The sequence below is a fragment of the Oryctolagus cuniculus genome, chromosome 3, assembly GCF_964237555.1.
Source record: "Oryctolagus cuniculus chromosome 3, mOryCun1.1, whole genome shotgun sequence".
In the NCBI taxonomy this organism is placed as follows: domain Eukaryota; kingdom Metazoa; phylum Chordata; class Mammalia; order Lagomorpha; family Leporidae; genus Oryctolagus; species Oryctolagus cuniculus.
In genome coordinates, this window is record NC_091434.1 from 14,155,049 (window position 1) to 14,179,020 (window position 23,972).

At 42.0% G+C, this 23,972-nt stretch overlaps 1 protein-coding gene across 3 annotated transcripts in view; it reads left to right on the forward strand.

Annotated features, from left to right (window-relative positions):
* The first annotated feature begins 345 nt into the window (after window positions 1-345).
* Window positions 346-23,972, forward strand: part of DOCK10 (dedicator of cytokinesis 10) — a 297,295-nt gene continuing 273,668 nt past the window's right edge. For 2 of the 3 annotated variants that reach the window (XM_051849117.2, XM_051849118.2), the window contains exon 1: window positions 346-596. In XM_051849117.2, coding sequence (XP_051705077.2) covers window positions 474-596 — 123 coding nt within the window. In that variant the 5' untranslated portion in view covers window positions 346-473. The remainder of the gene's footprint in view (window positions 597-23,972) is intronic. The other variant, XM_008259243.4, reaches the window with a different exon arrangement.

Sequence of the window (23,972 nt, forward strand, 5' to 3'; positions counted from 1 at the left end):
CCAGCAAAAGCAGCTGCCACTCAGACCTCTAGGCAGCCTCCACACCGCGATGAGGGCCTTGGGCACGCCCCGCCCGGAGCCCCTGCCGCCTGTCAGCGCCTGGAGTGCTGGGGACAGCAGGCCGGCCAGCTGTGCCGGGTGGGCGGCGCGCGCGGGAGCCGCCCCACGCGCGTCCCGCGGCTCGCGATCCAGATGTGCGGGCGCTGGGCCTCAGCCGCCAGCCGAGTTGGCCGCGCGCGCCCAGAGGAGAGCAGAGTTTGGAAAGTCGTGGCGAAGCTTCCGCGGAGGCAAGGGGGTGGGAAGAGTGGGGGGTGCAGGAGAGAAAAACCCGCCTCTAGCGAGTAGAGCGAGGAAGAGGGGGGGAACGGCTCCGAGTTCCGCTTCCTGAACGGCGGGTGGGTAGAGAAGGCTGGCGCGGAGGAGACCGGTGGGACTCACGCTCCGGGCCCGCGGCGCGGTCGGCGCGGCCCGCGATGGCCGGAGAGCGGACCCGCAGGTTCACCCGGAGCCTGCTGCGACCTGGGCAGGCGGCCGAGCTCCGGCACAGCGCCGCGTCCGCCGCCGCGGTGGCCGTCAGCAGCCGGCAGCAGCAGCGGGTGAGTGCTGCGCGTCCTCCGCGCCTCCCCGCTCACCGGGGCCGGGGCCGAGGCTGGCCTCCAGGGCAGCTCCACGCGCCCCTGCCGTGAGGCCGGTGGTGTTCGCTTTCGCACTCCCTCTCCTGTGCCACCTCCTCCAGGCTGCACCCCCCCCCCCAACCACGACGCGTAAAAATCGGGGGCGCCTTTGGGGACGCGGGACGCTTCGATTAGCAGCTGCGTTGGCGGCTGAGACGCAGCGTGGGCGAGGGTGTACCTGGGTCTGAGCTGCGGTGGCGCTAGGTGACGGGGTGCCAGGCATCCCAGGGGGCTTCTGCAAAACTGGCTCCCTGCGTCCGCAGGGCTGCGCGTCCTTCCCACCGGTGGAGAGGAAGGTACGGGATCCGAGGACCCCGCTTGCGCTGGGGCTGGGTCCCCCACCTGCACTCTGCCGCGGAAACACTGTAGCCGGCAAGGTACTCTGACCGCGGGGTGAACTTTCTGCTACTCCAGAGAGCGTTGGGGGACCAGGCGGGAGGACACGTGGGTACAGAAGTACCCAGCGGTCTCTGGTGTTTTTCTAAGACGTTTCGCGGGGTTCTCCCGCCAGCCACCCTGCATGGTGACTTCCTTAATCGAATCGCCTTCTAAGGGCTGGGTGATTTCCGCGGGAAGTCCCTGGGGCCGCAGCTAGCCTCTGAGCCCCAAATCGTATCCACTCCACTCCAGATGTTCCTGACGTCCAGTAATGTCACGCTCCGGGGTAGCAGTGGCGAGAGAAATACCCTAGTCTGGTGGGAAAGGGAAGCGAGGGGGCACAGCCTGGCAGCTGGAGACGGGTTCAGCAGCCGCGCTCTTGGCCGCACTGTGCTGGACCGGAATCTGCCTTGTGTGTTTCGTTTTCTTTTTGCCAGTAAATATCATTAGGCATTAAACGGCTCCTTTTGAGAATGTCAAAGAAAGCGTTACTCTTGCCAGTCACTAACGAAGAGGGAGCCAGAAGCTGCCCAGAGCCAGTTCCCACAGCCAGGACTATTCTCTAGAGCCAGAGGTGGGAAAGCTGAACGGGGCGGAAGCAAATTGCCTGGCAGCGGGAGCGGGCATCGGATGGATGCCCAAGAGTGGGAGCTGGTGGCCAGGGCCCCTTCCCCGCCACTCACCGCTGGCTGCACCGCGCAGTCACGCAGAGGTGATGCGACCATTGGCCAGTGCTGTACCAGGGACGGCTTGTGGTTCTGATATTTGAGCAAACGTTTTCAGGGCAGGAAGGACGAACTGTCAATAAGAACAATATTTCAAAAAATGTTCAAGCCAAGTAAACATAGAGGTAATAGGAAAATCTTCAGACGTGTAGAAAAATAATTATAGCTTTGTAATGGTTTGCCCTTCTCTGCACAGTAACTTTATTTTGTGTTTGATTCCTTTAATAGAGTCTCAGTAATGATCTAATGGAGAAGTATATAACTGATACCCAACATTCAAATCATTCAATTGGAATAAACAGCATAATTTTTTATGTGTGTCCTATTTTTTTTTTTTTTTTTTTTTTTTTTTTTTTTTTTGACAGGCAGAGTGGACAGTGAGAGAGAGAGAGAGAGAAAGGTCTTCCTTTGCCGCTGGTTCACCCTCCAATGGCCGCCGCTGCAGCCGGCGCACCGCGCTGATCCTGGCAGGAGCCAGGAGCCAGGTGCTTTTCCTGGTCTCCCATGGGGTGCAGGGCCCAAGCACCTGGGCCATCCTCCACTGCACTCCCTGGCCATAGCAGAGAGCTGGCCTGGAAGAGGGGCAACCGGGACAGAATCCGGCGCCCCGACCGGGACTAGAACCCGGTGTGCCGGCGCCGCAAGGTGGAGGATTAGCCTATTGAGCCACGGCGCCGGCTATGTGTGTCCTATTTTTAAGTGAACTCTCTTAGAACTTGTGGCACAAGAATTTCCATTAACAAGATGCATCCCAGATATTCTTCCATACACACGCATCACTACTTTCTCCAAAATTATGTCGTGTTGGAACCCCTAGGGTATCTTGTCAAAAGGAATAAGCTCAGTGCCTTAAAAAGCAAAGGGGGAGGGGAGATTCCAAGGCAAAGATGTCCCTTTCTCCCTTGCTTTTCTTCAGCACCTTGGCCAACACTCCAGCACTAGCTGTTGCCAAAACATTTCATGGGATGCTATGCATCTAGGCAGGCAGCTTTGGCAGAGATTTGGACAGCAAGAAGACACGTGCTTTGCGTTCCAGCCTATCAATTAACTCTTGAAGGCAACAGGAAAGTGGTGAGTTCTCTGAACTGACATCAGAATGCTGTGGGATTCTGTGAGGGCAGAGCACATCTTCAAAACTAAAACCTTGTAATTGGGCTACGTGTAGAGTCTAACCATGGCTTACACCCATTCAACCCCCCAGGACACTATGTATTAACTCAAGTCTTCAATGTTTGCTTGTCAGTGGAGAAAAAGATGATAAGTGGGGAAAAAGCATGGTTTTCTGACTTCAGCACAGGCTAATATGAAGCACATGAAACTTGTATTACAAATAATTTTTTTAAAAAAAGCTAGAGATTTGAGAATCCTAGAAAGCTCTGTTGGGAAAAATATTTTATGCTGGATTTATACAAGGTCCTCCATGAAAACCCTGTGAGGGGGGCTGGGGCCCTCCACAATGCTCCAGTGAAGTACTGGTGGTTGAATTCTGTTCCATCTTATAAGGATAGATGAGGCTGTCAGAATAACAATGTAGCTTTGGGCTATGAGATAGGGATACACACACACAAGCCAGTAAAGCTTCAAGATGTGTTTGTAATATAGAAAACAGAAATCAAATGAATGCTGAGTGAGGTCAATGACTGAGAGAGGGAAATTCTTACAGGAGTTGCTGAGAAAGGTAAAGGTGTATCCCAAAGTCAACTTGATTTTCCTTCTAACCTAAGGCACTGGGGTAGATTCATGTGCTTGTAGAGGTCTGGTCAGGATCCACTATTATACATCCCTTCCTAGAACAATTATTAGTAAAGATCAGACATTTTGAAAACAGAAATATTTACTCTTTAGTTATCCTAAAATTTTTCTGTAGATAATAAATGAATAACCACTCATGCTGACATCAACTCATAGCATCAAGTCAAGTTTTAAATAATTTCCTGAAGTCTCATTGCTGTTTATCTTACAAAGAAAGCTTCCTGATATAGAATCTCATTTCTAAAATGATTAGAAATATTTCTCCCATCCTAGGATTTTGATATTTTATTATTTTCATTGACTATATGTACAGTATTGACCTCAAAGTGTTAATGTCACTAATTATACATTCTTTTTTGATAAAGTCCTCTTTTAAATTAGATGAAATGTATTTGTACTTCAGCAAGAATTCATCCATTTAGCTTGCCACAACTTATTAACTTATGAATTTGGAATTTTTGTACTTTTCTGTGTATATTTCATATTTGATAGAATTCACAAGAAAAATACTAACAAAAGGTATATATTGCTTTTCTGCAAACCCTAAATCACTGTTAGAAAAGATGAACTTTTGGGCCGGCGCCGTGGCTCAATAGGCTAATCCTCCACCTTGCGGCGCCGGCACACCGGGTTCTAGTCCCGGTCGGGGCGCCGGATTCTGTCCCGGTTGCCCCTCTTCCAGGCCAGCTCTCTGCTATGGCCCGGGAGTGCAGTGGAGGATGGCCCAGGTGCTTGGGCCCTGCACCCCATGGGAGACCAGGAAAAGCACCTGGCTCCTGGCTCCTGCCATCGGATCAGCGCGGTGCGCCGGCTGCAGCGGCGGCCATTGGAGGGTGAACCAGCGGCAAAGGAAGACCTTTCTCTCTGTCTCTCTCTCTCACTGTCCACTCTGCCTGTCAAAAAAAAAAAAAAAGATGAACTTTTTTATGGGATGATTTTACATCAGAGCAATGGAGGAATTTGAGTAACAGGAAGAGCAAAACCTACACAGGGTCAAAGAACGACATAGTATAAGGAAGCTCAAAAGCAAGTAATGTTCAGCAAAGACCAAATACCCATTTTCGCTTAAAGCTTTTTATGTATTTACTCAAGTAGATCCTAGCGTTTTATTTACATTCACTCTTTAAAACATATATTTATTCTATTATTACACAAAACTACTCTACAACTTAATTTTTTTTTGCTTTGTGTTTTGAATTTTTTCCCATCTGCTTAAAAGGCAAAGAGACAGAGACACAGATAGAGATCTATCTATTGGTTCACTCCCCAAATACCTGCAGCAGCTAGAACTGGGCCAGGCTGAAGTCAGGGGCCCAGAAGAATTCCCATCTAAGTTTCTCATGTGGATCAGGGTCCCAAGTACTCAAGCCATCATCTGCTGCCTCCCAGGATGCGTAACAGGAAGCTACATCTGAATCAGAGTAGCTAGGACTCAGACAGCACTCTGATGCAGGATGCAGGCATCTGAAGAGGTGGCTTAACCCACTGCACCATGGTGTCTGGCCCCATTATCTTTTACTGTATCACATTTTGTTATTCACTTCTTTTAAAAAAGAACCTTCCTGTATCAAGTGTGTTTTCTCACTCCCTCCTCATCAACCCCAAAAATGTAAAAGGATAGAGGAAAGTATTCTTATCAATAAAAGTGGCAGGTGCCGCGGCTCAATAGGCTAATCCTCCACCTGTGGCGCTGGCACACCAGGTTCTAGTCCCAGTCAGGGCGCCGGATTCTGTCCCGGCTGCTCCTGTTCCAGTCCAGCTCTCTGCTGTGGCCCAGGAAGGCAGTGGAAGATGGCCCAAGTGCTTGGGCCCTGCACCCCATGGGAGACCAGGAGGAAGCACCTGGCTCCTGGCTTCAGATCAGTGCAGTGCGCCGGCCTCAGCGGCCATGGGGGGCGGGGGGTGAACCAACGGCAAAGGAAGACCTTTCCCTCTCTCTCTCTCTCACTGTCCACTCTGCCTGTCAAAAAATAATAATAATAATAATAATCACAAAAATTCCATTTCCTCACTTTGATCTCTCTTAACTCTTCTCTCCCCCACTGAGACTACTTTTGATATTTTAGGGAGCTTTGAGTAAGGAGAACCTTTGACCTACCAAAGAGTTTTGATTGAGAAGTAATGGGTACATAAACATGTTTACAAGAGGGTGAGGAATTCCTAGAAGGAAAAACTTCCTCCCTTTTGAAATATGTGACATCTAAAAAGCTGAAAATAGGAGGAGTTTCAAAACATTTGTGAGGATACTGGAATTTCCCAGAAGTCATGGTAACAGTACATCAGAGGATATAGAAAGGGGTGTTAAATGAAAGTGAAGCACTTGTTTTTCTGTCAGCTTCCAGAGTTAAAACCAATATGCAAAGTAAAGGCCTGTTCTTTTGGCCTTACAGCACAGCCTTCTTTTGTTGCTGGTTTTGACACAGCTCCTATGACAAGGGCATCTGTACTTTAGCAGAAACCACACAGTTGTGTTTTCTAATGAAGAAAGACCCTGACCTCTTCACCTGGTGAAGAAGTCAACACACGCTTGGTTTATAAGGTCAAGTTTGAATGCTGCTGATTTTTGTCAGCTAATGTTTTTGACTTCTCAAGGGCACTGGAGCAGTTTTCAAATAAATTGTAAAAATGGTGGGAACTAGAAAACTTTCAGAAGTTTCAAAGAAAGAATGAGTCAGTGTGGTATATATGGTTTTTGGCTTTTTCTCCAAATCATTTTCTATGAGACCTAGCATAGAGAAAGAGCAGAGATAAATGTCTATGGTAAAACATTTGTTGAGAACTTACCAAGTATGAGGCACAAATTTCTTGCTTATTTGTTTTATATTTGTTGCTCCACTCACTTAACTGTAGAGTGAACTGAGTTTAAGCTTCTAAACTAAGAAAAATGCCATGTTATACATTAAATCATTATAATCATAATCAGCAAAAGTTCTCACCCTGGGTAATAGGATGAGTGTTGATACCTTAAAGATGTGTTCCAGAGTGTGGCAAATGTTACTCTTCATACCAGAGGTTTTTAAAGCAGAATGACTCCAGCCAGTGCGGGACATGTGTTATGGACTGAAAGTTTGTTTGCTCCCAAAATTCTTACATTGACACCTTAGACATCAATGTGATGGCATTTGGAGAAGAGGCCATTGGAAGGCAATTAGGAGTAGATTAGGCCATGAAGGTTGGTCTCTCGATGAGATTTTTGGCCTTAAAAGAAGAGAAAAAAAGATCTCCATCTCTTGACCATGTGAGCACACTGGCCATCTGTAAGCCAGGAAGAGAGCCCTCACTGGAAAACCAACCATGCTGGCAACCTGATCTCATATGTCTAGCTAACAGGACTGGGAGAAATAAATTCCCATTGTTTAAGCCCCCATCAGTCTGTCCATTACAATATGTAATAATAATGATTCCTTGTAGGTTTATCAAATCTATATTGTCATTTTTAAACCCTTGTAGCTTGAAAATAATTGGTTATATCAGAAAAATTAATTACTAGAATAAACAAACCATGAGAATTTTTTATTCTGTTTCACAGGCATTGAGTGAAAAAGGTTTCTTTGGTTGACATTTTAATGCCCTAAAAATAGGATTTATTGAAGTTGAAGATTTTTATTTCCCCATATGCTGTTGTATAGTCAGTGCCCTTCTTGACTGGCTGTCCTTTACTGTATCTTGTGATACTCTCTCCTTGACTATTCAAGTTCAAGTTCCATGGCACACTTCCAGATGGATCTTGTGGATTCTGGGAAGTGGGAGTTGGTGTAGGAAATGCAGAGCCCATGGCTCTGGAGCCCAGAATTCCAAGCCAGGCTCTGTGACTGTGAAGTCCCTTCTCTTTTTAGAGCTTCAGTTTCCTAATTTGTGAAATTAAGAAATTAGATGGTTAGATTGCTGCTTTTGTCCCAGAGTTTTAATAGTTCCTCCTCATCCCTCAGATTTTCAATTGTTACCTCCCCAGGAAGGTTGTGCTGAATCACCAAGTAGAAGTATCCCCACCCTGGTATAGCCTCCAGCTTCCCTCTGTCTGGCTCTCTGACCCAATATTCTTCTTTCTACATAGCTCTTACTTAAGATGATCCTGTTGCTTAATTTGTTTGTCTGCTAATCATCTTTCTCTTAAGTGCCATTGAGACCAGGGAATGTTTCTGTTTCACTGCCTTTTTGGGAGGAGGTGGGGAATAGGGAGAGAGAGAAAAAAAACGCATGCTCCAATTTGCTTGTTTACTTCCCAAATGCCTGCAACAGCCCTCAGGTGGGATTAAAGCTGGGAACTCAGTCCAGGTCTCCCACATTGGTGGCAAGAACTAAACCACTTGAGCCATCACTGCTGCTTCCTTGGTCCATATCAGCAGGAACCTGGAGTCAGGAGCATTAGCAGGTACAAAAAAACCCAGGCACTCCATTATAGGATGCCAACATCTTAAATGCACTTCCCCGTTTTTGTACATTTATGCTACATTTATGATATGAAAAGGAGGAAAGAAAAAATTGTACATTTATGCTACATTTATTATGGAAAGAAGGAGAAACAGCCTCCCTTCTCATTGCAAATGAGATGCAAAGAGAAAGTCAAGAGAGTGGGAGGGATGTAGATTGTAGTGGAATAATGACTTAGACATTTCCATGTTGTCAGTATCTGATAATGATGTTTCTTAAGTCATCTTCCTCACTGTCTACTTTGTAAGGCTCAGTGAACACTGAAAAAGCAATCATGGGCTGACGCCGTGGCTCAATAGGCTAATCCTCTGCCTTGCGGCGCCGGCACACCAGGTTCTAGTCCCGGTCGGGGCGCCGGATTCTGTCCCGGTTGCCCCTCTTCCAGGCCAGCTCTCTGCTGTGGCCCGGGAAGGCAGTGGAGGATGGCTCAAGTGCTTGGGCCCTGCACCCCATGGGAGACCAGGAGAAGCACCTGGCTCCTGCCTTTGGATCAGTGCAGTGGGCCGGCTGCAGCACGCCAGCCATGGCGGCCACTGGAGGGTGAACCAACGGCAAAAGGAAGACCTTTCTCTCTGTCTCTCTCTCTCTCACTGTCCACTCTGCCTGTCCAAAAAAAAAAAAAAAAGAAAGAAAATGCAATCATACAGACAGCTATCCATCACATTCTGAGTGCCAAGTACTTGACTTGTGCTGTCTCCTGTAATCCTGCAACAACCCTATAGCAAAGAATTTTAATTCCTATTTTATAGATGAGGAACGAGATGGCTAGAGATCAGGAGCTCACCCCAGATCAAATGACTGGTCAGTGTTGAACGCAGAGTCACATGCAGATACTGAGTCCACAGTCTGTGCTCCTCCTGACTGTTCTCCAACTGCCTACCAGTGCCACCAGCCAGGAAGAATCTCATTAGATATGCAGTTAGCATCCATCAGTGAAAGCAATGCAAGTGAAAGAACCTTCAGAGCACCCACCATAAGAAGAGCTTCTAAGAAAGAATTTAACACACGAGAGCTCCAGCTCCTTTTGCTCTGATTAACAATTTGTCATTTATGACATTCCAGTAACACAAGATATTGGAAGCGACACTGACTTTGGTCACCATCTTACTGCTCGTTCTTTTTCTAAGGACAGCAGTGGCACCAAGTGAGTTAAGCTTTGCAAACAAAGGCTCCTTCAACTCAAAGAGGCATCATTTGATTCTGTTCCTGCCATAGAAATATATTTCTGGCAAGATAAGCCTGTGGCTGTGACATTGTCTCTCATAACCTAGATGTCAATGTGCATGTTTACAAACAAGAGGTCCTCCCTTCCCTTTTGAAGTGATCTTGTCTGCTTCTTATCTTTCACAGTAATATCCATGAGCTGGAAACAAATGCTTGTGTTTGCTGGACTCACATGTTGACCTACATTTAATGATGCAGAAATAATAAAATTTAATGAATATGACTGAGTTAGTGGCAATCAAGAACACTTGCCTTTGAAAACATTAGTGTTTTGCAGTTGGATTGAAGTGGACCCCAGTCAGCAAAAATTCTTTTAATTTGTTCTGCTAAAATATGAAAATGTTCAGTTACTCTAATTCAATTTCAGCATACCTCTTCTCCTGACGAGAAGAATTGGGGAAGCGAAGCAGCTGTTTAATTTAAATTAAACACCAAAATGGCAGAGTTTAACAATAGGATCTGAAGGGAAGTCTCGTTGAAAAGATGACACCATTTATGATGAACACAATGAGGTGTTCTTCTTACAATTATTTTAGTAATTAGCAGTTAAAATGACTAATTGAGGCTGTCAAAATGACCAGTGACTTTTGGCCTTCCAAATCATGCATTCTGTAAGAACACAAGCATGAACACTGGACTTGGCAAACATGCAAACAAAAACCTTAAAACTAGCTATTCAATGAAATATAATTAAAATATTCTTGAACACCCATTGTTTATTTGATGAGCTGTTAAAAGTCCCTTTGTCACAGCTTTTTAGGATGAGAAAATGGAAATGGAGTACAGCTGAGTAACCTTCACAAAAAGCAAAGTGATGCTGGATCCCAGCCAGATTTTTAGAGAAGAAAAATGCAAATATAGAGATCTAATATTTAAGGATGTTTACTTTTTGTTTTGCATGTTACTCATTAATTTAAGAATCAGACATTTTTTTCAAGAGGAGATTTTATTCTCAAGTGAGTAAAAGGTGTTCTCGTTTGCTTTAAGACCTATCTATGTGGATAGCTATAAATGTATCTATGTATGAAACCGCTAGTAATAAAATTTATTGGCCTACTAACTTGCTGAGATAAGATTCTTTCAGGAACCTTCTGAATGCTAACATGGAAGGTTCATTCATTAACTTCAGTTTTTTGAAGTTAGAGCCACTATGTGGCCAACATCCAATCAATTTGAAAAATGTATCTCTTTATCATTAGGAAGCAGTGGTTTCCAGACAGTATAACCTCAGCCAGGTCTTGAAGCTTCTTTGGGTTTATTTCCTTGTGTTTAAAACAAGGAGAATGGACACTAAGAGTTTAAAGATATTTTAGCCCTAAAAATTGAGAAAGTATTTACTCTTTTTCAGACATTTGCATAGAGAAATTAAAGAAACATTGTTATTTTAATAACACTATTGTTTATTAAAATATCTGACTTGAGCAACATGAACAATTGTTTTAAGTGATCTACGACCAAATTTGTATTTCAGCAATGGGAACGGTAGCAGTGAAGGTGGTTATTTGAGCATGCAATGAAGAGAATAACTGCTTATATATCCCGAAGATGAGGCTCGTTATGTGGGAATTGCCCAAAGGGAAGACAGCTGTGGCAAAGGTTGGGCAACTCAGGTTCTTCCAACCTTGCAGAGACTCAGAGGCCAGCATCCCATCCCATCCCCTCTTTCTTATCCCGAAGAGAAGAGTAAAGCTCATCTGCTTTAAGAGAGCACATTTTCTATGCCCATTCTGACTGCACAGGGCAGTCCTCTGCCTTATAGTTGGTGTCAGGCTTTTCTAAATACATACGTGACTAGAATGTAGGTGAGTAGTTAGAGGTTTTGAACTGTCTTCCCAGCTCCAGTCTGCCAAGAAATTGGGGGGAAAAAAAGCAAGAACCTCTCTTTTCTGTCTCTGTTTCTGTTGTTTTGTTTTGTTTGTTACTGCTTCTATCACCTCCCTTTTCATATCTGAGAAAGATAGTGTGATTTAGATAGGAGTTGTGATTTCAGAGGTGTTGAAAGGTAGCAAATTGTTGCTTCCTATCAAGCTATGGGGATTTTATTCTACAGTTGGTGGCCAGCCTTAAATACACAAGGTAGCATGGAGATTGATATTAGTTCACTGTAAATCCATTTCTTAGAGGGTGTGCTGGAAAGAGCCCCCATACATTAAAATTAAAGAGATGTTAGTGTTCCAGAATTGACTTTCTATCACTTCACTGGTGACCAGTCTGATCCCTGGTAGAGCTGTCCACAATCTCAATGATAAGCATTGGTTCCCTCTCCAGGACTAGGAATTTGAAGTATGCTTTTATCCACAGACTCCCAGACCCCAAAGAGCCTCCAAAGCAAGGACTATGATTCTTACCTGTGTATTTCCATGGTAACAAAATAGCTGCTGTGTGCTAGGTGCTCACTAAATGCATGTCAAAGGGAATAAAGAAGGCCTCTATTGCAGATGACAGAAGTACAGATTAAGCCTGCAAAAGGAATCCAAGTGTCTGGCTTGTGTTAAAGAAATTCTTAGGTACACTTCAAAGAAAATCCTTTGGTGATCAAGAACAAGCATATAGTATCTACTTACTATTAGCAAAATGAATTGAAGTGAACTGAATGGAATCTAATTCAAGATTCTCAGAAAGAGCTATTCAGAGATAAAAAATAAAATGTTGGCAAGCATGTGTTTATGCTCTTGAATAAATCAGATTCAGAGAAGCAGGTGCTGTGGCTGTTCCAATACCAGCTCCTTTGCTTGTGGGTGCCTGGGTGGCACACACAGGCCTCACTGTTTGACCAGGGATGTTATTGTCATTCCTGCTGATGCTGTCAGCAGTCACGAGGCGTAGGCTAAACATATCTCCAAGCTGCGAGCAGAAAATGATTGATTAAAATTCAGGAAGTGTGGGCTAGGGTTCTGACAGCAGTTCATGCCCAGTCTCATGATGGAAGATGTTTATAGATCTTTTCAATTAGTAATAAATTGTCAGCACTGTGTGATTTTATTATACTCAACCAGAATGCCACTTTTTAGCCTCAAGAACTCTTCTTTCCGTGAGGTTAGAGAACTTTCCCGAACTTGTTTTAAAGCTATGAGTTGACTCAGCTCTGTTTAATTAAGTTTTTCTTTTTGTGGAAGAGAATCTTTTCACTTCCATACTTTCTAAACTTTTGTGGATTTTATTAAGGTAATAATTCAAAATATAAAAATATAAAAATTAATGAAGAAAAAGTTAGTCATCATTCACAATCTTACCACCCACTTTGGGTATGTTTATTCAAAACATTTGTCATTTGACAATAATATTCTTTGACACACTTCTGAGCTAATATTGAATATTAAATTTTTAATATGTGTTAAGTGATTCAAGCTAAATTTTTTCCTGAGAATACTTTCTACAGGCATTTGTGAATACATGAAATATAAGTTGTGAATAAGGAAAGAAAAACTGTACTATATTTTTTTAATATCCTATAATCATAAACATTTAGACTTGAGGGAAAAATTGGTCCAAAATAGATAAGGAAACTACATCAGGATATGGTCAGGATTACGGAACCCAGTGCCTTTTTTGCAGCAATGCATTTATTTTGTATGCTAAGAATCGAAGTCTGGAACTTTACTTATCACAGGGCTCTCCAATAAAAGTGAGTATGCTTACGTACAATAAAGCATTGCTTTTAAAGGAGCTTGAATTGTACACACCCAGTTAACCTAGACACGCACACTTGATTCACCTGTTGATCATAAGAGGCCAGTGTTTTCTGCTGCTTGCTGACACTCTGGGCAAGTCTCCAAACTGTGACCTCTGTTTGGCAGACAGTTGAAAATGTGTGCCTCTACCAGTTGTGTTCTTGGACCTGAGATATACCTGCAAGCTGACATTATGGCTTTTGTCTCCACCTCTAGTTATCTAGACGGCTGCATGGGACTCTCAGTGCCCTACTAACTTTGCTGACTCATGGGTGCAGTGATTCTGCAAAGATATGAACACTGGTATTAAATTTCTATTGCTTCCAGAATGAATTACTACCTATTTATACTTAAACACACTGATGAGTTCCCTTCCATAGTGCAGTTGAGAAATTGGTAAGATCTCTATAGGCTCAGATCTAGGTGTTGGCAGCCCTGTGGCCATTTCTGGAGACTAGAGGGAAAAAATCTATTTTGTGCTCATTTTGGTTGTTGGTGGAATTCAACTCCTTGAGACTGTAGGTCCGAGGTTTCTATTTTCCTACTGGATGTAAGCTATGGTCAATTGTCAACCTCTAGAGGATGCCACATTTTTCAACCATAGTCCCCTTCCTCCATCTTTAAAGCCAACATAAGTCACTCCTCTCTTGCCCATTCTTCTACATTCTCCTTCCACTGTTAAGGAGTCCCCAGATTGGATTGAGTCACCTGGATAAACCAATATAAGCTTTTCATTTCCAGGTCCTAAATCTTAATCACATTTACAAAATCTCCTTTTAATGAAAGTGAGTATATTCTCAAATTTGAGGGATTATGATATAAACATCTTCCCGAGCCCTATCATGAAAATGCACACAAGATTACTAAAAAGAGCAAATCCTCCCCAAGAGCTACTTTCTGATTCCAAGACAAATAAAGGAAACCATAGTTTTGAGAACACTAGAATTCAGTTCCGAAACCTGACCCTATGCATATGTGCCTGATTCAGTTAGTGAACCTTAGCTTTTCTCTCTGGTTGATTAGCATGGAAAAAAATTCCTATGTGGACCACTTGATAACATGCCTAATAATGTTTTAAATGTTATTTCATTTTTCTGACACATTTTACATGGCACCATATGATGGTACTATACATGAACCTACTATGTAATTTCCAATATGTATAAACATACCTTACTGCATAAGGCACTTTTTTATGGTGAAAACATTCAAAAATCCTTTCTAATTGTTTTTTTTTCTTTAAACTTTGTATTGCTTTGTTACATTGTTTGAAACACAAAGCCACAGAGGGTGAGAAGGTGCACATTAGCAGGAAGCTGGATCTGAAGTGGAGGTAGGACTTGAGCCCAGGCATTCTAACATAGCATGTGCAATTGTGAAGCAGAGCCTTGACCACTGAGCAACAACAGCCACTACTCTAGGTTTCCTTCTTTTTTAAGAGAATGCACAGTATATTATCATTATTTATAGGCCCCCTATTGTGGAATAGAACATCAGAAATTCTTACTCCTATCTACCTACACTTTAAAACTCATTAGTCTTTCCTAATCCATCCCTCCTCACTATACTTCCTAGCCTCTAATAAACACCATTCTGCACTTCTATGATATTAAATATTCTTTTTGTACTTTAATTTTAATTAGTTTTTAACAGATTCAATTTGATTTGTGGATACAATTCTAAGAACCTAATTATATTCCCTTCCTCCCTCATTCCCTCTCTCCCCATCTCCCTCTCAACCTGCTTCCTTCTCCCTCTTGTTTCTTTTCTTTCTGAGATAGCATATTTTAAATTTACATTACAGTAAAAAGGCTTAATAATTCACCATATTAAAAGTTTAACAAGTAAAAAGCAGAAAGACCCTAGTTTAGTGGGAATATAGACAACAGCTATGAAAATAATTGAATGGAAAAAAGACCATTTTACCCATACACAGTAAATTTTAAAATATTCATAGATCATTAAAATTATAATAGTATAACCTTCTTAATCATTGGTTTGATAAAGGTATAAAACAGAGTTTTACAAAACTGTATTTGCAGCAATACTGATACAAACAGACATCTGTTTTGAATTTTAGCTCCCACATATAAGGGAGAACAGGCAGTATTTGTCTTTCTGTGTCTAGTTCATTTCACTCAACATGATGTCTTCCAGTTGGATTCATTTTGATGCAAATGGTAGAATTTCATTCTTTTTTTTATAGCTGAATGATATTCCATTGTGTGTACATGTACCACATTTTTTTATCCATTCATCTGATGATGGACACCTTCATTGATTCCAAATTTTGCTATTGTGAACAGTGCTGCTATGAACCTGGTAGTGCAGGTAACTCTTTCATACATCGTGTTCAAGTCTTTTGGGTATATATTCAATAGTGTGATTGCTGAATCACATGGAAGTCTACACAGTCCTCTCCACAGTGATTGCACAATTTACATTCCCACCAACCGTGTATAAGCGTTTGCCTTTGCCCACATCCTTGCCAGCATTTTTTACTCTCTGTGATTTGGATTTTGGCCATTCTAACAGGGGTGAGTGATATCTCATTGTCATTTTCATTTGCATTTCCCTAATAGCTAGTAATGTTGAGCATTTTTCATATATTTGTTGGCCACTTGTATTTCTTCTTTTCAGAACTATCTGTTGGAGTACTTTGCCCCCATCTCAACTGGACTGATTGCTTTTTGTTATTACTGAGTTTTTTTTTTTTTTAAGTTGCTGATATATTCAAAGTATTAATCCTTTGTCAGATTGGTGGTTTGCAAATATTTTTTCCCATTCTCTTGGATGTTTCTTCACTCTATTGATAATTTCTTTTGCTTAGCAAAAGGTTTTGAATTTCATGTAGTCCCATTTGTTTAGTTTTATTTTTGTTGTCTGTGTTTTGGAGGTCTTGTCCAAGAGTTCATCCTTACACCAGTATCTTTGAGTGTTTCCCTTATATTTTCTTCCAGCGACTTCATAGTCTCAGGTCTTAAATTTAGGTCTTTGACTCATCCTGAGTTGATTTTTGAATATAGTGAGAGGTATAATTCTAATTTCATTCTTCTACATATACAAATCCAGTATTCACAGCATCCTTTGTTGAAGTGATTGTCCTGACAGCACCGTATGGTCTGAGCACTTTTGTCAAAAATGGCTTGGCTGCATTTATGTGGATTAATTTCTGGGTTTTCTATTCTGTTCGGTTGATCTATGTATCGGTTTTTATGTCGGTACCCTGCTGTTTTAATTACTGTGGCTTTGTAGTCAGGTAATATGCTTTGCAGTCAGGTATTGTGATGCCTCTGGCTTGATTTTCTTTTTTGTTGTTGTTATTGTTTGTTTGTTTGTTTTTCAATTCCTGTTTATTTTTGGCTCTTGGGGCAATGTCATGTTTTCAATATTAAAAAAAAAAAGCAAGTTCAACACAAAATAGAAATCTGAAGTGCGGGACAAAACTAAAGGAACAGGGGAAAGAACAGCCAAGGAAGAGCTGAGATGTCGCCAACAGGAGGCTGTCCTGTCCCCTCTGCTCTGGGGAGCAGACTCACTCCTGCAGGGGGCAGAGCAAGCCTCCCATGTACAGCAGGAATGGACATGGGGGGAGGCAGGAGAGCGTTTCTGGAGGCTCAGGGACCAAGGCTGGCCTTTCTCCTTGAGTCCCCTTCCTTTCATCAGGGGAAAGGCAGGAATGGAGCATGTGAGACAGGGAGAGAGAGCTCAGGACGGAGCCTGGAGGGAGACTGGGAAAAGAGATAATACTGTTAACACCCCAAAGCCGAGATGGACTATGAGATACCTGAAGCGAAGATTTCTTCCCTGGCAGGGGCTCCGACCTCTCTTTCTTGTCTGGTACTTGGGCTTATGGCGAATTATTTTGGAAACAGAAGGGAAATATTAACTGGACAGATGGGAGCAGTGGGCACCAGAAAGAAACAGAGCAGAGAGAGAGAGGAGACATTCAACAAACAAAGATTTATTGAGCTCCTACTATGTGCCAGGCACTGTTCTAGATCCCCCTCCCCACAAAGGAAAAAGAGAGAGAGAGGCAGCAACACAAATTCTGAGGGAAAGGACAGATTTTCTTATTCAGGGTTGCTTTGTCTATTGGGGTATTTTGCAATTCCATATGAATTTTAGCATACTTTTTCTAACCAAAGAATTCCATTGTTATTTAGATAGGGATTGCCTAAAAATTTTTTTTAAGATTTTATTTATTTATATTAGAGGTAGAGTTACAGAGAGTGAGAGGGAGAGACAGAAAGAAAGGTCTTCCATCCACTGTTTCACTCCCCAAATGTCTCCAACAGCCAGAGCTGGGCTGATCCAAAGCTAGGAGCCAGGAGCTTCTTCCAGATCTCCCGTGTGGGTGCAGAGGCCCAAGCACTTGAGCCATTTTATACTGCTTTCCCAGGCCATAGCAGAGAGCTGGATCAGAAGAGGAGCAGCTGGAACTAGAACCAGTGTCCGTATGGGATGCCAGTGCCACACGCAAAGTATTAACCCACTGCACCACAACACCAGTGTCACAAGTGGAGGATTAACCCACTGCACCACAGCGCCAGCCCCAAGAATATTTTAACCTACATTCATTGTCACCTTTCCATGGAGAGTGTTGTACACTCTGTTTCCACATACCTAGAAATGAATATCACTGTGACTCAGTGAACCACACACAGTTAACTAAGATGACTGTTATAGGGCCTCATCTGGGTATTCAGAAGAGCCTGAACTCTGCTTGAAGCCTGCATAGATTTTTGTCTCTGGAAGGTCTCATCATTTTATTTAGATGAGAGTAGCTTTGAACCATGGTAACCTCAGGCTAATGAGATCCATAGTCTCCATATTCTCTTGATTTCATATATTAAGAATCCTGATAAGCAGAATCAAAAATCTGTGTACTAGGGTCAGACAAGTTGTCTACAACTTGTGTTCATGGTCTCAATGACTATCACTTAGAAAGATAGGGTAAATAATTTAACACCAGCAGTTGTACCCAAACCAGCATTGTTGGCTCATCAACAAGCAAAGACTCATATTTTTGGTCACTGAAAAGTATACTCAGTATTCCTCAATATTTTCAGATCTTGGAAAAGCTTATAACTACTCTTAACATTAGGTTCCTCAGAGATCCAGCCCAAGACCTTCCTTTCTCTGCCTTTCCCACAAAATCCCCCTCACACAGCCACAGCCCTCACGTAGTCTCTTATCCTTCCAACTCCACTTCCACCCAGCATTTCAACTCCACCCACTGACATCTGCATCACGAAGTCCCTCTGACACTTCAGTCTCTACAGGACCCTTTCCTAACTTGTCCTTTCACCTCATCAATCTGTTTTCATTTTTTCCTGAGTTGTATGCAGCAGATTTGAAAACTGAGACCATGCTGCATTGCTACCATTCCCTGAAACCCCAATGTGGAATCACTTTCTGCATGCTGATCACGCTACCTCCTAAACATCTCAGCCATCTCCCTGATATTTGTGATACAGGTAGATCACCTAAGGTGTCTTTCCTGGACTGTCTTTTGTGATTCTTTGTGGCTCTTTCCCAGCTTTTTAACTAGTCTGCTTTTTGTCTTTGGTCTTCCTACGTGGTAGTCCACCCTCCACATGTTGACATACCTGAACTTGTGGTCGCATAGTTGAGATTGTGATCTAGCCCTGTCTGAAGATTCCTGATGCTTTCGATTGTTGCTCTAATGGTCGAATCTCACTTGGTGGCAAGCTATCTTTCCAGCTTCTAGCATGGCTCTTCCTCAACTTCTTTCATGTTATGGCCACCCAAACTTCCGGACATTCCTCAAGTTTGCATGGACTCTTCTTGTGCCACCATCTGCCTGGAGCACCCTTGCTTTCTTTTTGCTCAGCTTCTACTTTCCTTTCAAGACCCAAATTGGTTTTGGGTTTTATTATAACTTTATAAATGGTTAGATGGATGGACAGATGTACATGCATATCTATCTTTCTATCTATCTATCTATCTTTTTATCTATCTATCTTTCTATCTATCTACCTACCCACCTACCTACCTATCTATATAGGTTTTCAAAATATTCACAGACCATGTCATTTTTGAAAGGAAATTACATTGACAGTATTGAAGTGAGAGAAGAGCAATACAGGATTATCCTTTGCTTTACTTGGATTCATTAACTATTACCTAGCCTTGCAAGCAAGAACCCTGGCATTTGGATCTAAAGCCTTTGAAAAAAATAAAGCAGATTCAGAGACTTTGAGAAAGGACCCATTTTAATTATGGCCTTTCAGTACTGCTGTGACTAGGAGGGAAAATTGCATTCTGGGACTCTGATTTCTTTAGTTTTTGAAGTACACTACCTAGCATTCTCATTGGAAATTTAGTTCTTGAACATTTCTTTTTTTTGACAGGCAGAGTGGACAGTGAGAGAGAGAGACAGAGAGAAAGGTCTTCCTTTGCCATTGGTTCACTCTCCAATGGCCGCCGCATCCAGCGCGCTGCGGCCCGCACACCACGCTAATCAATCGGATGGCAGGAGCCAGGTACTTATCCTGGTCTCCCATGGGGTGCAGGGCCCAAGTACTTGGGCCATCCTCCACTGCACTCCCTGGCCACAGCAGAGAGCTGGCCTGGAAGAGGGGCAACCGGGGCAGAATCTGGCGCCCCGACTGGGACTAGAACCCGGTGTGCCGGCGCCACAAGGCGGAGGATTAGCCTAGTGAGCCGCTGCAGTTCTTGAACATTTCTACCACTTCCCAATATTTTTCTAGTCTCATGGTCATATTAAATCATACATTATATATTGTTTTTTTTTAAACTTTTATTTAATGCATATAAATTTCCAAAGTACGACTTATGGATTACAATGGCTTCCCCCCCATACCGTCCCTCCCACCCACAACCCTCCCCTTTCCCACTCCCTCTCCCCTTCCATTCACATCAAGATTCATTTTCGATTATCTTAATATACAGAAGATCAGCTTAGTATACATTAAGTAAGGATTTCAACAGTTTGCTCCCACACAGAAACATAAAGTGAAAAATAATAGATGATTTTTTTTAAATGATGATGAAATCAGAGCAGACCTATTGTCATGTTTAATCCCAGTGAGAGTCAAGTTGGGAATTGATAATTTCTTTTTTTTTTTTTTTTACAGAGGATCAGTTTAGTATGCATTAAGTAAGGATTTCAACAGTTTGCACCCCCATAGAAACACAAAGTGAAATATATTGTTTGAGTACTCGTTATAGCATTAAATCTCAATGTACAGCACATTAAGGATAGAGATCCTACATGAGGAGTAAGTGCACAGTGACTCCTGTTGTTGACTTTACAAATTGACACTCCTGTCTATGGCATCAGCAATCTCCCTATGCTCCAGTCATGAGTTTCCAAGGCTATGGAAGCCCTCTGAGTTCTCCAACTCTTATCTTGTTTAGACAAGGTCATAGTCAAAGTGGAGGTTCTCTCCTCCCTTCAGAGAAAGGTACCTCCTTCTTTGATGACCTGTTCTTTCCACTGGGATCTCACTTGCAGAGATCTTTTGCCAGAGTGTCTTGGCTTTCCATGCCTGAAATACTCTCATGAGCTTTTCAGCCAGCTCCGAATGCCTTTAGGGCTGATTCTGAGGCCAGAGTGTTATTTAGGACATCTGCCATTCTATGAGTCTGCTGAGTATCTCACTTCCCATGTTGGATCACTCTCCCCTTTATTTACTCCATCGGTTAGCGTTAGCAGGTACTAGACTTGTCTATGTGCTCCCTTTGACTCCCAGTCCCTCCACCATGACCAACTGTGAACTGAAACTAATCACCTGGAACAGTGAGATGGCATTGGTACATGCCACCTCGATGGGATTGAAATTAATTATTCAATTTGTAAGAGGAAATATGGAGAGATATAATTTTCCCCCTTTCTAGCATTGAAAAACTGTGATCTAGTAGTTCCTAACTCCATTATCTGCTGATGCTGGATCAAAGGGCCTAGGTCCACCTTTGAGTACTTGGTATATAGCATGCACCTTTAGCTCTTATACTTGGGTCTTGCACCCAAGTGTCTTCTTGCTAGTCATCTCCTCAAGAAATTCTTCCTTGATCTCCTAGACCAAAGCCCAGGAAAATTGAATTGTCATTGGTACTTCACTGTTGTCACAAATGTTAGTTTTGTACTTTTAAATTATGAAATACTTCCTACAATAAAAGGATACATAAAGCATGCACTTATTCTTTAAAAATAAAAAGTAAAAGTATTGTTTATGAAATGCATATGAGCAATTATTTTTGCAGACCTTGCTTAGCACCTCCCCATCCCAGGTTGTTCCTTCCCCTCTCTGTAACACCTAGTCAAAATGTTGTGCTCATCATTCACATGCTTTTCCTCTTAAATATATACAGTTTTACCAAAAAAATGCTGGAAAAGTGGCCCCAAGAATTTCATATTCCCCTAGAATCCTCAAATGTTAACATTTTGCCACACTTCAAATTTATCATTTCCCCCCTCACTTTCTCCCTCTCTTTCTGTACACAGAAAGAATGTTATTTTTCTGAAACACTTGTGATTAAAGGGTACTAATGAAGTCCTTTTATCTCATAATACTTCAGATATGTGTCCTAGAAGCAATTCTCTACACAACTATAATAAACAAAAGTCAAGAAATTAACACTGATACAAAACATCTAGTTCTGGTTCATAGATATTACTAACATTTTCCCAGTTGAGTTATTATTTTTGTGTGTGTGGTTCTTGACTGAAAGATTGCATTGTATTTAGATGTCATGTCCCTTTTGTCTTCTTTCATCTATGACAGTCTTTCTGGGTCATTCTTGATTTGGACGTTTTGAAAAATACAGGGCAATGGCTTTAAGAAAAGTCGTCAGTTTGGTTTTAGACTGAACATCCTCATGGTTAGATTCATGTTTGCTGTTTTGATGGGAACATGACAAGGGTTGTGTGGTGTCCTTAGTGCATTTCAGGAGGCATACATTTGTCCCATAATTGGTCACCTAAGTCTGAAGTAGAGCAAGGTTCTCTTCTGTAAAGTTAATGGGTTATTCCCCTCCCTCTAAATGAATGAATAACTTTTGGGGCAATCTTCTGAGACTTGCTTCTCTCCTTGCTGTTGTCACTAATCATCCAGTGGTGATGTTTTCCTGATGCAATTACTACTATGGATGGATGTTTGGTCTGTTCCCATTTCCTTTAGCTTTGCTTTTGTTACTGTTTTTCTATTTGATTTTATTTTGTTTACTATTATAAATGATGCTTCTGTGAGCATCCTTTTCTAAATTTACTGGTGCACAAGTGCACAGACTTTTTTTCTACTTTAGATAATTTTGCAAAAAGACTGCACCACCTTCCACTCTAACAAGCAGTGTAAAAAATTATCCTTCCTATCCCTTCTGTGACAGTTGACTTATGTCACACTTTCGTACTTTTGCCCATTTGATAGGTATCAGATGGGATCCTATAACTACTTTCTGTTGCATTTACCTCTAGCAAACAAAGGGGAGCATCTTTTTATGTTTATTGGACTTTGGTTTCTTTGCACATTGACAATTCAGTATAAACCTGGGAGATTTGCATGCATTGGGCATGAATGTCAAAAATGAATAGTTAGATGATTATTGTTCTGCAGGAGAAAATTTGTTAAATTTATGTAAGCTGCATTTGGAAGTTTCGTTAGTATTTTCTTAAAACTATGTTGTTAATTAGGATCAGAATCACTCCATCATCAAGTTTATGGATTTTTTACTCACTCCATAAATGTCCTGTATGATGAGATTCACAACAATAAACACAAACAGGTGACTCCATTTTAAAAAATTCCAGTTCTTCCAACATTAGCCCAAATCTAGAGACAAAGGGGCTATTTACACAGAGTTTCCTGGCCCCAAGCATTTCTTGTGTAAATGTTGTTTTGTTTAAATCAGACTGAATTATACAGTGCATTCCATTTGTGTTTAAACACTCAGCCTGAAATTCAGATATTAATTTCAAAGTTTCAGAATTTTTTTCAGCAGCAACTTCTTGTGGCAGTATATGGTATTTATGTTAGAAGGATTTTGTTTCATTTTGTTTAAGCTTAGACGGACAGTTAAATTCTGCACTTGTATAAAAATGTGTGGCTAAGGAAATATGATGTAAAAGACGCATTTTTAGTGTCCCAGGTTTGCCACTAATAAGTATTGTGACTTGGATCTAGTTGTGGGACCTAATTGTATTGGTTCTGATTGCTAAATCTGAACTTTCAAAGAACAGCTGAAAGGGCACCTGCAGAAGTGAACAGGAAGCTCTGTTTGGCCCAAAAGAGAAACAGGTATAGAAGATGAAGTAACTTGCTCAAGATTTCACAGTTTTAAATGGTGGAGCTGCAGTTCAAGCTCCAGAAATCAGAATCTTAATCAGTATATTGTAAAATCAATATGTGTGTGTGTGTGTGTGTGTGTCCATCCGTTAATACTTTATGCATTTTAGAACATGTTGGGGGAAAATATAATGCAATATAATGTTATTGAACCTAAAATCCAACAGGATTTGTGATTTTGTTGCTTACTAAGTGGAAATGTAATTTCTACAATAGTTCATAATAAATAGCATACTGAAGTGAGAGTACTTACAACTTTGTAGAACAACTTTTGTGTGTGTGTGTGTGTGTGTGTGTGTCTGGGTTCCATCTTTGTTTTATGTAGTGAGCTTCAGATTAACTCAAGAGTCCCAAAGGAAGTGTGTCAGCTTTGTTACCCTGGTGTGACATAATCTGCATTTCTCAGAAAAGAGATGGGGATAGTCTATGGCCATACCACCCTGAATATGCCCGATCTTGTCTGATATTGGAAGCTAAGTAGGTTCGGGTCTGGTTAGTACTTGGACGGGAGAAAAGAGATGGGGACAAATGAAACAAGCATCCAAAACTCTTTACTGTCCCACCTGAGTCAGCAAATCAAAGCAGAATTTCAAAAAAGCTGAAAACCTTCACTATAGTATGATTGTTACGGGAGCCTGCTGCAAGCATGCACTATGCCTGTGCCCCATAAGATAGAACAAAACTCCGGGCCTGCAGGGCCAAGGATTTGCGGGCAAATCCTTCCCTGAATTTCTCCTCCTCCCACATTTCTCTGTCCTCCGAAATTACATGTTTTTAACACATAAA